This window comes from Mytilus edulis, chromosome 2 (assembly GCF_963676685.1).
Source record: "Mytilus edulis chromosome 2, xbMytEdul2.2, whole genome shotgun sequence".
Taxonomy (NCBI): Eukaryota; Metazoa; Mollusca; class Bivalvia; order Mytilida; family Mytilidae; genus Mytilus; species Mytilus edulis.
The window spans coordinates 44,195,418-44,213,882 of NC_092345.1; the positions used below are offsets into that span (position 1 = coordinate 44,195,418).

General features: G+C 33.9%; 1 protein-coding gene across 4 annotated transcripts; it reads left to right on the top strand.

The window, feature by feature from the left end:
- The first annotated feature begins 2,341 nt into the window (after positions 1-2,341).
- Positions 2,342-18,179, top strand: LOC139512211 (nucleoside hydrolase-like). 4 transcript variants are annotated; one of them, XM_071299648.1, is made up of 7 exons: positions 2,342-2,494; positions 5,124-5,225; positions 6,780-6,992; positions 8,472-8,649; positions 8,832-8,948; positions 15,983-16,125; positions 17,812-18,179. In XM_071299648.1, exons 3-7 carry the CDS (start codon positions 6,813-6,815, stop codon positions 18,160-18,162), a joined length of 969 nt encoding a protein of 322 aa, XP_071155749.1. In that variant the 5' UTR covers positions 2,342-2,494; positions 5,124-5,225; positions 6,780-6,812; the 3' UTR covers positions 18,163-18,179. The 4 variants fall into 4 exon arrangements, with proteins under 4 accessions (XP_071155749.1, XP_071155751.1, XP_071155747.1 ...); XM_071299646.1 differs by lacking the exon at positions 2,342-2,494 and adding an exon at positions 2,510-2,666; XM_071299650.1 differs by lacking the exon at positions 5,124-5,225 and having other exon boundaries at positions 2,352-2,494.
- Positions 18,180-18,465: the final 286 nt, after the last annotated feature.

Sequence of the window (18,465 nt, forward strand, 5' to 3'; positions counted from 1 at the left end):
AACTCGTTATTATCTAGTCTTCCATCTGATAATTAAGCCTTTTACAACTGATTTTTATAGTTCGTTCTTATGTTGTACTATTATACCACTGTCCCAGGTTCGGGGAGGGTTGGGATCCCGCTAACATGTTTAACCCCGCCACATTATTTATGTATGTGCCTGTCCCAAGTCAGGAGCCTGTTATTCAGTGGTTGTCGTCTTACATATTTGTTTTTCGTTCATTTTTTTTTACATAAATAAGGTCGTTAGTTTACTCGTTTGAATTGTTTTACATTGTCTTATCGGGCCTTTTATAGATGACTACGCGGTATGGGCTTTGCTCATTGTTGAAGGCCGGACAGTGACCTATAGTTGTTAATGTCTGTGTCATTTTGGTTTTTTGTGGATAGTTGTCTCATTGGCAATCATACCACATCTTCTTTTTTATATTCGCTGATTTTACCAATCTTTGGTGTTGTTGCGAAATATCTTGAAAACTATAACCTATAGCTAGAAACTATTGAAACAAAAATAATCAGCAAGACAAGATCTACAAACAAGTTAATATTTCCGTTATAGTAAGTGGCCTTTAAAAGTAATGATTGACCTTAATACCGCAGTCCCACTATGCCACGATCGCACTACGATCTGAGAAAAAAATACTAATTTTAATGATCGTAGTACGATCGTGTAGATCGCAGTAATTAAGGTTGCATCACGATCGTAGTGAGGTTTTTAAGATCGTGATGAGCGTGGCCAACTTTGAACATGTTCAAAACAATCGGGGTGCGGTCGTGGCGAAATCAAGTCGTACTAAAAGCGTAGTGCGAGCGCACTAAGATCGTAGAAAGATAGCAAAGGTCGCTGTACCATCGTAGCGAGAGCGTAGCGAAAGCGTGATTCTATTCAGAGATACTGCGCTACGCGGATCTCACAGCGACGTTATTACGACTTCACTACGACCCTCACGTTCTCACTGCGACCCAACTACGCTTCAACTACGACTATACAAACGGCTGATCATGATCATATATACAGTACGATTCTAGCACGCCCTTGCCGTCCTCATCACGCTCTTCTTACGACCTGACTACGTTCCATAATACGACCAACATTCTCATTGTCATTTTCACATAAAATATATTAAAAAAAAGCTCCCTAGATTTTGTTTGTCTATTGTAATTATCCATTTGCTCTAACGGCTCAACCATGCTTCTCGTTTTTATATAGATAAGACCGTTGGTTTTCCCGTTTAATTGGTTTTACACTAGTATTTTTATGGGCCCTTTATGGCTTACAGTTCGGTGTGCGCCAAGCCTCCGTGTTGAAGACCATACCTTTGCCTATAATGGTTTACTTTTATAAATTGTTACTTGGATGTTTTATGGAACAGCAATAGGATTTAATTTATGTTGGATTGGTCAGTCCAACATCTCTGCTTCATCAAGAATCGTTTCTTTGCTCCCTCTGCCTCTACATTAACCCCTACCACCACACCCACGTGTTCTAATAGATTTTGGTGGCATGACTGTATTGTTTCCGAGAAATCTACGTATTAATCAGAAAAAAGAATGAATTGGAACAGTATTGATATGGAACACTATGTTGACGTTATTGCTGAGAACGTAGTAAGATCGCGGTATGAACGTAGTATAATCGTGGTAAGAACGTGCTATAATCGCAGTAGAAGCATGGTAAGATCGTGTTACAATCGGATAACTCGTGGTATGGTCGTAGTGAGAACGTGAAGAGCGTACGAAGATCTTGATAAGCGTATTGAAGTCGCAGAATAAGCGCGGTGAGAACGGGGTATAATCGTAGCAGGATCGTTGTAGAAGCGTAATGAGGACGTCGTAGCATCGTAAAAGCAACGAAAATTTACATTTTCATACCGCTCACACCACGACATCACCACGATCTGAATTTATTTTAGATTGCGGTGAACGTGGTGCGATCGTGCTCTAGTAGGACTGGGGCTTAAATGACGGACGACTTTCATCCTCTCTTGTGTTTTGGGTAAAAACTGCAGGAAGAAGACAGAGAAATTTTTATCATGATCTATTCAAGTCTTTAATGTTCTAGAGTTCCTATTGTTTATAGGAAGATGTACATATATCACATATATCTAGATCAATTGAATGGCACGTGCTCTTTCTAGCATCTTATATTTTTAGCTATCAATGTTATGTATTTCCCAAACTGTTTGCTATTTTCTTTGATATCTAGCTCCTACTCTATTGTGACATTGTCAACATAATTGGTGTGTGATTTCATTTATACTTCAGTCGTCATTTATTTTCGTAGTTCTTTGCATTCCCCCTTTAAATTCCGTCCATATGAATATTTCTTTTTGTTTCCGTTTCCGTTCCGTTCCGTTTTCCGTTTCCGCCGTTTAGCAACACCCTGTTTTACCGGGTACTGATAACAAAGAAAAACTGGATTACACAGGAATGATCAAGATTATTATTTATACCAACGATAACGATACAAAGTACTTTTCAAAACTGGTTTCAAGGTCAGTGCAATGTTTATTTTTTATGCATTACTTCCTACGCATACAATTTATAGTTGAGTGATGTAAGGAATTTCTTCTAAAATTTGAATTACCCGCCTTTCAGAAACATTTGTCTATTTGACATGAGAGTACCATGAAAATTAATGGAAGAAATTGTATAAATTTCTTAATTGTAAGTATAAAATATTTTTACTATTACTACGTTTTAACTCAACCATGTCAACAGTATCGATCAAGTGTGTGAAAACAGAACCCTATGTGTCAATTAAGAACCGTTGAATTGTGTTTATCTATGATCAAGTATTTGACCTGGTTGTGTAAGTATTTTTATGGCAGAATCTATAAATAGACACTTAAGGTCAGGTCAGTCGCTGTGTTATCATCACAACGTCTGCGGTATTTTGTTTTATTTATGTTGCGCTATACAGTTGAGGTCTATATATTTTTTCATAGATCATTTCGAATCAGTTCATGTGGACAATTTGGCTAAAACTACTCTGTACATGTAAACAGCCTGCATGTGCATCATTTAAAAAAATGCATAGCCTGACCTAGATAGATAAAGTTCCAATTCAATTTATGTTTTAGAAAATTAATACTAAACTGAATTTTGAGGTTCACTTTTTTATACGGCCGTCAAAATTTTACGGGACGTATTATGCTACACAAATGTCCGGCGTAAACATGTCACACCGTAACTTGAGAACGACTCATTTAAATTTCATGAAACTTAAAGTCATAAGAAACCTCAAATTAAAAAAAATAATGCATATGTTTTTTATAACTCAATGGATAGTTTTCATTATAAAACTTATGTACATAAACTTTTTTCTGAAGAAAATTCTTTAATTTATTCATATTAAGAAGAAGTTTACTTTATTTTAATTGCTTCCTTCCCCCGACATATTTTCCGTATGCAAAGTGACCTCAGTGTGCATGACCCATCTCGTAAAAATCCGGTGATCGCAATACTCATGTCCTTAAAATAAACTATTATTTGAATTTACATGTTAAACACGTGCTCAATTTGCATGCTTTTTTGTTGATTTTTTGTTGCTTGTTTACAAACAGGTGACAATTGTTAAAAGAGGGACGAAAGATACCAAAGGGACAGTCAAACTCATAAATCTAAAACAAACTGACAACGCCATGGCTAAAAATAAAAAAGACAAACAGAAAAACAATAGTACACACGACACAACATAGAAAACTAAAGAATAAACAACACGAACCCCACCAAAAACTAGGGGTGATCTCAGGTGCTCCGGAAGGGTAAGCAGATCCTGCTCCACATGTGGCACCCGTCGTGTTGCTTATGTGATTACAAATCCGGTAAATAGTCTAATTCGGTAGGCTTCGGCTTCAAAACACGAACTTTAATTACCTGCCATATTTTCCCAACAACACTGACCGATTGAAAAAAAATTGACTATAAAACGAAATTTATGCGGAAAAAATGGAAAATTCTTGAATAGAAGACTAAGTTTATGATGTTTGTATGCATTGGTTCAAGAATTGGAGGAAATTATTTTTCACAGGTCACTCGTTTCATAGTTGTTTCTTATGATGGTCAAACGATCTGTATATTTTTGGTGAAAAGTTAAGATTAATACTTTTAGCGTTACTGGACATCGTAACTATTAAAAACAGGGATGTGTTTTTTTTTCACATGTTGCGCCGTATCAAAAAAAAAGATCTATGATTATTGCTTAAAAAACTTAACACACTTCTTGGTTATGGTTATATATATATATATATATATATATATATATATCAATCTAAAGATCTGTGTAATTTTTGGTGATGATTCAAAATTGTATTTTAGATTTATTGATTTTTTTGTAAAAATAAAGGGGGGGGGGGGTCACATATCGCGTCGTATCTAATAAACTAATTATGATTACTGCATAAAACTTCATATACTTGTTAGTTATATAAATCTGAAGATCTATACACTTTTTCGTGATGATTCTTAATTTCATGTTTGAGTTATTGAATTTTTATTGAGTTTTTTGGTAAAAAAAAACATAAAAAAATATTGTGAGCAATTTTTCTTCTGTCTCTAATATAAACTTCCTATTGAACAGGAATAAGGAATGAGTCAGGATATACTTAGCATGACTTGCTGTACAACTCCTGTGTTATTCCAAAAACATTTATTATCATGAGTTTTTTTCCACTGGCGTATCATGCTGTTTATTGTCCTTCCTACTGAAGGGGCCAACATTATTAAAGTGAACATCCATTTATTTTTAATTAGTTTTTAATTTTCTCAAATAAAATGGATTTGAATTTAATTTTTATTTTTACATGTACAGGTTTGTCTGTATTCAGAGCAAAACATGAGATGAAACACAGCCATTTTAGCTACAAGGTCCACATGAACCTTAATTTTAAAATAACCTAAAAGATTAAGCCGGATAATTTGGTTATTTCATAAAAAAAATTATCTGATTTTTGAGGACATGGTCTCTTTTTCTTATGTATCAAGTGTAACCTCAATTCAACAAATGAAGAAATCTGAAATCTAATATTAAGAAATTAAATTGTTATATTGGTTATGCATTGTTACGGTGCAATTGGTACAACAAAGAAGGTGAAAGGTTAATATATACTCTTATTTTTTCAGCGTTCGATTAATTTTCACCAGGAACACTCAGCATTAAAAGTTCTAGCAACCGAAGCTAGGAAGGTACAACAGAGATTTTATACAAAGAAGCGAAACCTAAAGGTATATCTGAAACATGAGAGAGAGAACGTGTGAGAGAGAGAACGTGTGAGAGAGAGAACGTGTGAGAGAGAAGGAGGGTCGTCTTGATTAGCCTTATTGGACACCAGTCAGTTTTTGTATTTAAATGAAACCCAAAGGGTTGACTGCAGTAGTGACATATGATCACCTGGACTTTTCTCGACCGACTTTAAAAAATCCCTGTTTACCGAAGTGCGACATCGGTTTGGCCGTGATTGATGTATAAATACCTAGCCACCGTCCGGTCGAATGAGATAGTAAATTCGATACCACGCACTCTTCATATTAACATGACTAAAGAGCATTCCCAAAAACTCGCTGAGGGGCTCTTAGATAGTCTGTAGCAAGGGAAAATTCCCTATCCAATATACCCACATTTCGTGCCTGTAAGTCGGTTCTCTAAAATAAAAAAAAGGTATATAAGTAAGAAATGTTTTTGTTTCTTTTATATAACACATTTAACACATTTTAAATACAAATTTACGTGTTATTGTCTAGTTATTATTATAATATGTCTGACCAATGTAAAGAATGGTCATTTTACCATGTTTACTTCCCGAAAAAAATATAACGTTTTTTTTGTAATTTGGTAACAAGTAGTTTGGAGTGTCAACATTGGTCTCCATGGAGTTTTTCAATGGAAACTCCCCAGTCTGTTGAAATTATAAAAGAGTAATATTGTATACTAACATGATGTGTCTGTGTTGTCGATGTTCTTAAACTGGATTTAGAAAAGACTCTGTAAAATTTGTTGATGGTTAATAGTTACCTGTTGGCAAAATGTTTAAAAGATCTTTAACAAACTAGACAATACTAATTGTAATATCCCAATTTGGAGTATCAATTTACTACAAATACAAATACTAACCTCCACTGCCAGTTGCGTTCACAATTATATTGATTTAGGAAATCTATTTGGATTTTTTCGGTTTACAATGATGTTTTACTTTTCATGCAGTGTATTTAAATCACTTCCCGCGTTGTTTTAACTGTTATTTAATTGTTTTGAGCAATCACTGAATATTTATCCTACAAACACTTGGAAAAATGTTTCACTAAATTTTTTTGACATAAACTATTGTTATGATATACAATTCAGATCAGCGAACTCATTTAACCAAATGCAATTAATTTTTATGTTGTGCTGTGCACCAGAGACCAAACGAAACAAAATTTTAACTTATTGGTCACCGTACGGCCATCAATAACGAGCCTGTCCAAAGTTGGGAACATGAAGTATAGTGGTTGTCCTTGGGTAATATCAAATGTGTTTTTTAATTAGGCCTAGCATTCGTTGCCTTTTATAGCCAACTATACAGATACGTTTTCTCATTATTGAAGGACATGTGATGGCATAGGATTGCGACCGAACGCTAATGTTAAATGTCATGTACCTACGTTGTGTATTGTTAATGATTCTTGTGGTGGATAGTTGTCTCATTGGCATTCATATCACATCTCCCCATTCATATTCATACAATTATTTGATCAACCGAATTATTATTGACCTATAACATTTGTTTCTTAAATTTACAGCTAGAACACGTTGTCCCTGACTGTAAAGTGAACATGAAGAAAAAGATAATTATTGATACAGATGCTGGCCTCGATGATGCCCAAGCTATACTTATGGCTTTGGCGTCTAGTCATGTGGAAGTCGTTGCTATAACTACAGTGATGGGGAACACCAGATCACCTCAAGTTGCTTTAAATGTTTTGCGGATTTTGAAGCTTGCAGATCGTTTAGATGTAAGTGCAATCCAATGAGTTGTTTTCGTATACTTTTTATTTTCCATTTACGTCTTATATTGCAATGTTATTATAAACATCAATTCTTATCCTTTGAGGTTTATGGAAATATAAGAACCATAACACGATTTTGATTTATAAATGTTTACTTTCTCAACAAAAGTAGCAAAACAAAATTGAGTAGTTTTCTTTTATATGTGTCCCTAAGAGTGACTGGGGAATAAAACTATGGTAAATATCGACTTCTTCATACTGGCACTTAATCTATCACCAAGTTGGGACGTCCATTTGGTTTTGCTGGATGCACAAGTACTCAGCCACGTCCGATCAGAAAAGGACGTCAAATTCGTGACGCCTCATAATTGAAATAAGAGAGAGACATAAGCCGAGAACCCTTGCAACAACTCTTTGACGAGTTCGTTAGTGGCCTGTTGCAACGCAAATGTTCTATTCCTATCTAATATACCCTAATTTTCCAGTGGGTATCTTATTTTTTTATATCTTTATCGCAGAGGCCTCTATTACAGGACATACATGTACCTACATTGTGTATTGTTAAGGATTCTTGTCTTGACTGACAAGCATGAAATATTTGCCACTGAACGTTAAGAAACAAAGGGCCAATCAATAATAATCTAACACTTTCTGCTTTTAACTATTTTCAAAGCAATAATTACCCGAGCAATTATCTTATTACAATGTTTTATTTTTTATGTTTTACTATATGAATATCATTTTGAATGCAACAGCGTAGTCACCTAAAAAATCGTCTAAAATTGATATTCACCTTGCAAAACCTCGCCTTTAATCCTAGGAAATTGCTAAAATTGACACCTTAGTATTTGTAAAAAAAAACGTCACGTGTTACCATGTAGAGTACCAAATGGATAATTAACGGTTAACTGTAGTAAAGTAGAAGGCACCAAAGAGATTTTTCAGGTACATTTTATTCGAATGTTCCTAGCAAATAAAAAGCTGCATCATAAATTGATCCAAGTTAACAAATGATTGCATGGCTTACATATAGCTAAGATAAAATAAAGCAGATTGGTATATAGTAAATATATTATATAACAGATAACTAATTATCAATTTTATTTACCAATTTTCGGTATTACAATATTTATAAAGAAATAAATAATCTAGCACCAGTTCAAACAAGCAAAATGACAGGACAATATTTTTTTGTATAAGCCCAAAATTATCAAATGACACTATTGAATAAAGACTCTTTATAGTCATAAAATGCATATTCTACATGGTCTACAAAATAAGTATAGGTCAAACTTGTGATTGGCTTGAGGAAACTATACGGATGGAACAATAATGCATGATTGTTCTGTATCTACAAATCTATCGACGGATCAACCGACGGGGCAATCAAAAACCGTGACAAATGTCGGTAAATATAGAAAAAGCAAACTCTCCTTAAAAACTGTCTTTATGATAAAACATGATGACCACTCCATATATTTTCAGATCCCAATATATGTCGGATGCAACCAAGCTCTAAACGGTTTTAAGGTTGAAGGATGTTCCGGATATCATGGTTCCGATGGATTTGGAGAGTCTCCAGACCCAAATGCTCCAGACTTTTCTTTGGTTCAAAAGGAGGACGGAGTCAGTGCTTTGATTCGTTTATCTAAACAATTTTCTGGTACGCTTTACTGATAATTTTAAGAACACAAATTTTAATTTTAAGTTTTTATATTCTAGATCTGCTCGCAGGTTTATATTTATATGTCCATATATTTTTGAACATGTTTTGAACTCGTTTTCAATGATTTAAACGAAAAATCAATTTCATACAAGGTTATTTTTATTTTGTTTCTGTTTTAGGTGATATATCAGTTGTATGCATTGGGCCTTTGACGAACATGGCGATGGCACTGCGAAAAGATAAAATGTTTGGTCAGCAACTGGAAAAATGTTATATCATGGGAGGAAATTATTATGGTGAGAGTGTTATAGAATAGGAAATAAAATTGGTAAGGAAATGGGGTATGGGTAAAAAAGACGAGGACCGAACCAAACACAACCCAAGGCCACCAATGGGTCTTCAACACAGCGGCATTAGCCTGCCCTTTTTCGAAATCTACAAGGGTGTCTTTTACGTGCAAGATATATGATTCTCTCTTAGCACGAGTCAGCCATTTATCGTCCCCTTCCGATGGACTATCATCGTTTCTCATGACCATACTCGCAAATGGTGTCGAGGGAGAACCGAAAATTCAGTCCGGCAGCAAGAGTCTTAAAGCATCAAAGTTGATCAATGAAAACAATAAACGTACATTTTCGGAAAAAGTAAAATTTATGTGTATGTCTTTGAGATTAAAAACGATTAGGAAGAGACCGTAGCCTCTTATTTTGTCCTACAATGTACATGTATTGTATATATTTTTTATACGCATGTGGTTCTCTATTTGGTTTCCAGACGTTTTACCAATACACGTATACTATTTGATATATAATGTTAATTTGAGATTATTCTGCATATGCAACCTTTAAGAAATGATCCAATATTTTTCAATTTGATAAGATCGATAGATTCAATAGACCATTAATGAAATATGCAATCTAAATTATGGGCTATTTCAAAAAAAATGATGCCAAAGTGTGACAAACATGGTAAAAAATTAAGTCATTGCTAAATAAATCTTTTTTCTATCATTTTTCTTTAATCCAGAGACATTCAAGTTAAATTACAAAACTACCAAGGGTTAATGCAAAATAATAAAAACAAAAATTTTAACAACATTTTACTCATAAGAGTTCATCCACTTTTCAAAGGAAACAACAAAATAATGACATGAATGATATCAACTGACAAACATAAATAAGAATATAAATATCAATGTAATTTTTTTGTTTGTTGCAATAAAGGTACTAAATGATTTTCCTGCAATTTTTTTTTACTTATAAACAGTTTTTTTTTTTAAATATGTAAATTTCACCAATTTTTAGTGTATTCTTTAATATCTTACTTCAAAAGTTTTTATATCTCTTTGCAAAAGCCTTAATTTTATATAAAAAGTATAAGGAAGCAAACATATATGATCTAATTACATCCTCTGAAAATTTCACAACAATTGCTTCAGTCAATTCTAAGTTTTCTTCATTTAAAAAATACAAACATGTGTTTTTTATCCTTTTGTTACACTCCTGACATATTTTTCAGTAACTGTAAGACTGTTTTTTAATGGAATGTTTAGAAAATCAGTAATGATATCTATTTTAAATTTACAATCTCACAAATAAATAAATTTATTAGATATTTGATTACATATTTTTTTTATTTCTGAGCAAAGAGCAAACTTTTAACATGTTTAATGAGAATTACACTTTAATTTTTAAGAATCTTTGGTGAATAGTGTGCAGAAAAATCACTTTTACAAGACAGATCGGCTTTCTCATTACATTGTAAAGATGTTACAATTATTTTAATAAAGAATCATGTTGAATTTTGTTATAGATAAGCTACATCAGAAACTTGTCAGGAGTGTAACAAATGTTACACTGTTACACTCCTGACCATAATTTATTGCTACCATATTTTAACCTGAAACTGACCTGAAATCATGTAGAGTCTTTATATTTCACATATTATTTTAGTGCAAATTAAGAACAGGTTAAAAATTATATAATTCTTACATATTTACAAATTTTGCTTATTGTCTATTTAAAAAAAAAGATGGCTTTCCTTTAAACCTTGTTCAGTCTCTTGTTTGATACTATATATATGCTGTTTTTATGTCAGATAATGTATTATGATAAGTTTGTTTGTACTACCAAAGATGGTAGCAGTATGTGCTCTGTATATTAAAAATTGTCCAAAATGTACCCAAAAATGTCAGGAGTGTAACGCTTTAAAATGTTTAAGTGTAACATTCATGTTATTTTTTATAGAAACAATGTTGTTATGGCACCCTCAACGGAGTTGGGGTGACGTATTGTTATTCTACGTTTCTTTTTTTCTTATTATTATTATGGCACCCTCAACGGAGTTGGGGTGACATATTGTTATTGTTCGTTTCTTTTTTTTCTTATTTTTATTCTTCCACACATTTTGTCCACGCTATTTCTCGGAATTGGTCAGACCAATGTTGATGGAACTATACCATAATATGAACCTCCATGTGAAGCTGTGCAAGAGACATTGGAATGGTAAAAAATGGCCGACGTTACCATGGAAACTGTAAAAATGTAAAAAAAAATCCAAATTCTAAATCTTTTATTATAAGTGCCAACCTAATGAAACTTTATGTAAATGTTGGCAGTGGTGCCCTGAGGTACCAACAGTACTTAGCTTCTGCAAAATCTGTACCATTGCCATGGAAACTGGAGAAAAGTTTAACATTGAACCTATGGGAAAAAACATCAAATCAGCCTTTTCTAAAGGAATATGAGATCAAACTCAAAGAAACTTTATGAATATATAACATGGCATAAGTCGATATTGAAACTGTTGTTGGAATTTTAAAAATGGACACCGTTACCATGGAAACAGCAAAAATGTCCAAAAATCTCAAAATGCTCCAAACTTAATGAAACTCATTATAAATGACCAATGGCAAGTAAAGATCAGACTTTTGACTTCGGAATTTCCAAAATGGCCGCCGTTGCCATGGAAACTACAAAAATTTCAAAAATTTCAAAATGCTCCAAAATTGAGGAAACTTTACAACAATGTTAGTAAACATCTGTAGATGCGGTCTTTGACTTTGGAATTTTCGAACTGGCTGCAGTTTAGTGGCAATGTGGGAAGGGTGCCATCCGCTATTGCTTGCAATGGCAAATCTAGTTATGGCACCCTCAACGGAGTTGGGGTGACATCTTGTTATTGTTCGTTTCTTTTTTTTATGGCACCCTCAACGGAGTTGGGGTGACATATTGTTATTGTTCGTTTCTTTTTTTTCTTATTATTTTTATTATTTTTATTCTTCCACACTTTTTGTCCAAGACAGTTCTCGGAATTGGATGGACCAATCTTGATGGAACTATGCTATAATGTTGTCCACCATGTGAAGTTGTGCACCTGACTTTGGAATGTGCAAGATGGCCGCGGTTACCATGGAAACTCAAAAAATGTAAAAAAAAAATAAAAATTCTAACTCTTTCGTTATAAGAGCCAACCTTATAAAACTTTTTGCAAATGTTGGTGGTGGGGCCCCGAGGTACCACCAATACTTAGAAATTCCGAAATGGCTGCCATTGCCATGGAAACAGGCGAAATGTTTAACATAGAACATTCCAGAACATCTATGTTAAATTCATTCCAGAGACATTTTATGTTAAATGATGGTATATAATTATGGTGAGAACAAATTGTAGGAGCAGGTTGACTTTGGAATTTTCAAAATGGCCGCCGTTACCATGGAAACAGCAAAAATACGAAAAACTTCAAAATGCTTCAAATTTATTGAAACTTATAACAAATGTTGCTTAGCTAATGTAGACTTGACTTTTGAGTTTGGAATTTCCAAAATGGCCGCCGTTACCATGGCTACTGCTCACCTGGCAATAGGGGAAGGGTGCCATCCGCTATTGCTTGCAATCGCAAATCTAGTTTCTTATTATTCTTATTCCGCACTTTTTGTCCAGCTTAGTTCTCGAAACTGAATGGACCAATGTTGATGGAACTATAACATAATGTTAATCACCATGTGTAGTTTTGCACCTTACTTTGGAATTAAAAAAATGGCTTCCATTGCCATGGAAACAGCAAAAATGTGAAAAATAGAAATGTGTTCCAATGTATATGAAACTTCTATGATATAAAGAGACTCATGCACACTTCAACATGGTACATTTTTTTTTCAACTAGGGGGTCTCTAGATATAATTTGAGGGGGGTGAATTTTTCATGGAACATTCCAGAACATAAGTGTTAAAAGAGTTCTACAGACATCAAATGTCATATAATTGTATATTATTATGGGATGAAGAATATACAGCAGTAGTTTGACTTTTGAATTTTTAAAATGGCGGCCGTTACCATGGAAACAGCACAATTGATAAAAATTGAAAAACGTACATAACGCTATGAAAACCGTCAAAAAGATCTTTTGCAATGCATATATCTACATTCACTGATGGAAAAAAAATCAAAATGGCTGCTGTTTAGTGGCAATTGGGGAACCAGGGTGACATCCGCTATTGCTTGCAATGGCAATTCTAGTTCTTTTTATTATTATTATTTTTATTCTTCCACACATTTTGTCCATACTATTTCTCAGAATTGGGCAGACCAATGTTGATGGAACTATACCATAATATGAACCGCCATGTGGAGTTGTGCAAGAGACATTGGAATGGTAAAAAATGGCTGCCGTTACCATGGAAACAGAACAAATGTGAAAAAATACAGTTTTTAGTTTTGGTGAACTGTATGGTAATGCTTTAACTCAGAATCATCATATTTTAATACAATGTAGGTGCCCACTATATACAGGTGTTGGATGATTTTGGCACTCATTGGAACTACTATGTCGCCATGGGAACTACACCAAAAATTTCAAAAATCTCAAAATGCTCCAAACTTCACGAAACTTCACAGTAACGATGAGCAACATTGGAAGATGTGGCATTTGGAGTTGGAATTTCCAAAATAGCTGTTGTTACCATGGAAACAATGCAAAAAGGTCAAAACTTTGAATTTTCACGGAACATTCCAGAACATTAATGTTAAATTTATTCTAGAGACATTAAATGCTATATGATTATGGAGGGAAAAAATTGCAGCGGGGGTTTGACATTGGAATATTCAAAATGGCCGCCGTTACCATGGAAACAGCAAAAATATGAAAAACTTCAAAATGCTTTAAATTTAATGAAACTTATAACAAATGTTGCCTAGCTTATGTAGACTTGACTTTTGAGTTTGGAATTTTCAAAATGGCCGCCGTTACCATGGAAACAGCAAAAAATTCAAAATTTTCAAAATGCTCCAAACTTAATAAAACTTTACAAAAATGATGTTTTGCATGTGTAGATGCACTCTTTGACTTTGAAGTTTTCAAAATGGCTGCCGCTCGCCTGGCAATGGGGGAAGGGTGCCATCCGCTATTGCTTGCAATGGCAAATCTAGTTATTTTTATTTTTCTTCCACGCTTTTTGTCCAGGCCATATATTGGCACTGTATGATCGAATGGTCATGGAACTATACCATAATGTTACCCAGCATATGATGTTTTGCAAACAGGGTATGGCATCATCAAGATGGCTGCTGTTGCCATGGAAACTGATAAAATGTGAAAAAAAATGCAAATTCTAAATCTTTCAATATAAGACCTAGCTGGATGAAACTTTATGGTAATGTTCCTTGGTATGTCTAGATGTTGTGACAATATTTGGAAATTCCAAAATGGCCGCCTTTGTCATGGAAACAGGGCGAAAGTTTAACATTGGCCCTATGGGAAAACACATTGAAGCTGCATTTCCTGAAACAATATCAGATCAAACCTTCTGCAACATCATGGATATGTAACATGGCATATCCCAAAGTGGCACCTGTCTTTGGAATTTCGAAAATGGTACCCGTTACCATGGAAATAGCAAAAATTTCAAAAATTTCAAAATACTCCAAAGTTGATGAAACTTTACAAGAATGTTAATAAACATCTGTAGATAACCTCTTTGACTTTGGAATTTTCAAAATGGATGCCGCTCACCTGGCAATGGGGGAAGGGTGCCATCCGCTATTGCTTGCAATGGCAAATCTAGTTATTATTGGTTTTCTTTTCTGGAATTTGAGTGTGAACACCATCTGTTGCATATTTTCAGTAACAAACATGCCATTATTATGGCCTTTATTGCTTGTTTATGCTCAATACTTGTATGTCAGGACTGTAAAACATTTAAACAAGCTAGTTCAATTGCAATTTTAGTTCAAAAATTTCAAAAGTAATGATGTAGACTTGTATTCTGTGTTAAGCTGAGGTGTAGTAATGTCATTTTATAATAATTGTCAGCTTGTTTTTCTTCCAATAACTTACCTTTGCTAATAAGATTGAAATAAGGCATTTTTTTGTGTTACACTCCTGACATTGAAGTATTGAGCATACAAAAGCAATGAAGGCCATAATAATGGCATGTTTGTTACTGATAAACTGTAACAGGTAATGTTCACTGAAATTCAAGAAAAAACAACAACTATAACAACATTGTTTCTAAAAAAAATACATCTTAACCCAGTTGTTACACTCCTGACAGACCTGTGTAGTCCTCTTATTGTAACCATAATATTCCAGTAGTAGAACTTCAGGGTCAACTGGATGCACCTGTGCCAAGCTATGATACTAAACAAAAAAAAATAAACCGTGCAAGATGTACAGAAACATGTTATTTCACCTACAAAGACATTTTCTGGCAGCATATTGACTTTTACTAACATTTTTTTTTTACACAAACTTATTTGACTTACCTTATGAGGCTCATAAAGAATTGAACAAGAAATCATAGTCAAGATATAATAGTTGGATGAAAGATATTGTTTGGTATTGTATCTGCCCTTATTTATTCTATATCATCAATGAATGCACATGCTTTCTTCTAAATGTCACACTAAAAGCGTTACACTCCTGACATTTTGAGGTACAATTTTGGACAACATTTTTTAAACAGAGCACATACTGCTATTATCTTTGATAGTTAGGACCAAGTAATCATAATACATTATCTGACCTAAAAACATTACAGATATAGTATCATACAAGAGACTGACAAAGGTTTAAAGGAAAGGCATCATTTTTTTTGAAATAGCCCTTATGGAAAAAAATTCTGCATATTTAAATGATGCAAGTGTAAATATGTGAAATTATACAAGTGTGTTCTTCACAATGTTGGCAAAAAAGTGGTCAGGTCTAGTATTTACTATGCCGGTGATTAATATCAGGAAATACTTGGCGATTGAAATTTTGAGTGGTCATTACTAAAACAATTTCTTGGCCTGATCAATTATGCCTTTAAACAAAGTTAACATTTAAATTATAGGAAAAGGAAACGTTACAGTGTCAGCAGAATTCAATTTTCACGTAGATCCAGAAGCAGCAAGAGAAGTTCTACATGATTTATGTTGTCCTAAAACATTGCTAGGATGGGAGACTTGTGTCACAGATGAAAATTCGTTTTCTTGGGTAATTTGAATTTTCATTTAGATACAAAATAATCTGTAACACAAATATTTAATACCCACATCCTGATGAACATGCTTTATGTTGTCCTAAAACATTGCTAGGATGGGAGACTTGTGATCAAAACTCGTTTTCTTGGGTAATTTGAATTTCAGTTCGATACAAAATAATATAATACAAATACCCACAAGTGACATCCTGATAAATTGTTGAATTGGCCAAGTAGTGAATGCGAATTCACATTGCTAAATAGTTGTTGTTCAATGCTTTTTCTTATAAAAAGAGACAGAACAATCAAAGCTAAAAAAAAGTAAAGCAAGACGAAAGAGAAACAAGCCCACAAGACTTTAAATAGAAAACTAAAGACGATGAAACACTTACATCACTCAAAATTGGTGGTTATCTCAGGTGCTAAGTAAGTCCTGTTCAAACAGTGGCGCCCGTGACGTTGCTCACGGTAAGTGCAAATTCGATGATAAGTCTATTTATGAAGGTCACAATCATGGAATAGAGGACGTTAATGAGACACAGATATTCCATAACGGTCACCCTACTCATGACTTTTGTAAATAAACTCATCATAGACACCAGGATACATAAAACGTGCGAAGGACGATTTCAATTTTACCGCTTGAAAACCTTGTTTCAATAGCTTTATTGTTAGCAGCAACCCTGTATGAAGAAAATTAAAATAGAAAACACATATCGCATCAACCTGATATAATATCTATATACAACCGCGGCTTGAATGTTGCTACAAAGAAACGAAAAGTTCACAATTGGGAATCATGCTTTTTATCGTAAAGTTCTGCTCTCGATAGACCCTCATTGTCAATTTCATAATGTAAGCACCTGCATGAGGTCTTCCTCACATGAATCAGAAAAAAGAGTCAACAAGAAGAGGAGCACAGTTGGTTTCCATAGCCGGGAATACCAGGTGTTTGTCAAACCACGTCTTCAGTATACATTTATTCAGTCAAGCACTTTTTAATTTTATACTTTCAAGAGATCACGATCTCAAAATATATTGTGAATGAGAAAGTCCACAAACCTTACACAGAAAAAGAAAAATTATCATGACAAACAGAGGGAGGGGAAGATTTGATCTCACAAAAACATTATTAACCCCGTCACATGTTTGCAACTGTCCCAAGTCCGGAGCCTCTGCCCTTTATCAGTCGTGTTTATTTTTTTAAATTTTAGTTTATTTATGTGTTTCAAAGTTAAGTGTGACATCTATTTTCATTTAACTAGAACACACTTTTGTTAAGGGCCAGTTGAAGCCCACATCTGGGTGCAGGATTTTGTCGCTGTGTTGAATACCCATTGGTGGCCTAGGGCTGTTTTCTGCTCTTTGGACGGGTTTTTGTCTCTTTGACACACTACCGTTTCAATTCTCAATTTTATAAATACAGGATTTAACTATAGACTTCCGGAATAGTAGAATTACCTATGCAATATTAGAAGCACACCATATTGCTGATGAATCATCTTTAGTTCGTAAATTAGTTAGTTTACTTTATTCAATATAATACTGGTTGCATGACTCGGTGGCTGAGTGGTCTAAGTTGTCAATCTTCTGTATCAATAACCTGTCAACATACGAGTTCAAATACCGGAATGGTAGCATGATTTAGAAAGTAGCTTCATATGTTTTGGAAAAAAATATCAATTTTCTCTTAATTTTAGGACTGGTACAAGAATTTTCTCAATATGAAATCTAATAAAATGAAATACCTGGCAGAACTTGAGAAATATACGATGAACAAATATTATATTCCAAATATAAATAAAGGATTGATTCAGAATTATGAAATGGCAGATCAGTTTTTAATGGCGATTGCTCTTGACGAAAATGTAATAATGGAATCTAAAACAGTGTACGCAGATGTTGAATTGAAAGGGGAACTGACACGTGCACAGATGGTAGTTGACTGGAATAAAATTTTAGGAAAAGAACCAAACGTGAAAATTGTAACAAAATTGGATAGGGATCGCGCTGAAAAAATGCTAATGGAGTCCCTCAATGAAAACGATTAAAAAGCTAATCCACAGGATTTTAGTTTTTTACTCATATGTTTACCATGACAGATTTGTTAATGAACTGATACGTTCAATGGTCTTAAATAATCAAGACGTTTGTTCTTAACCTATTAGACGTAAACAAAAAATGAATGCATAGTACAGGATTTTGTCAAATATGAAGGTAAAATAACGTATTTTAAAAAACTGTCCTCATATTTCCGACATGCAATTAAAAGTCATACATGGACCAAAATAGTGCTGCTTTCTCCTGATTTTCTGCGATATTTGTATAAAAGGGACCGAGCATGTTTATAACCA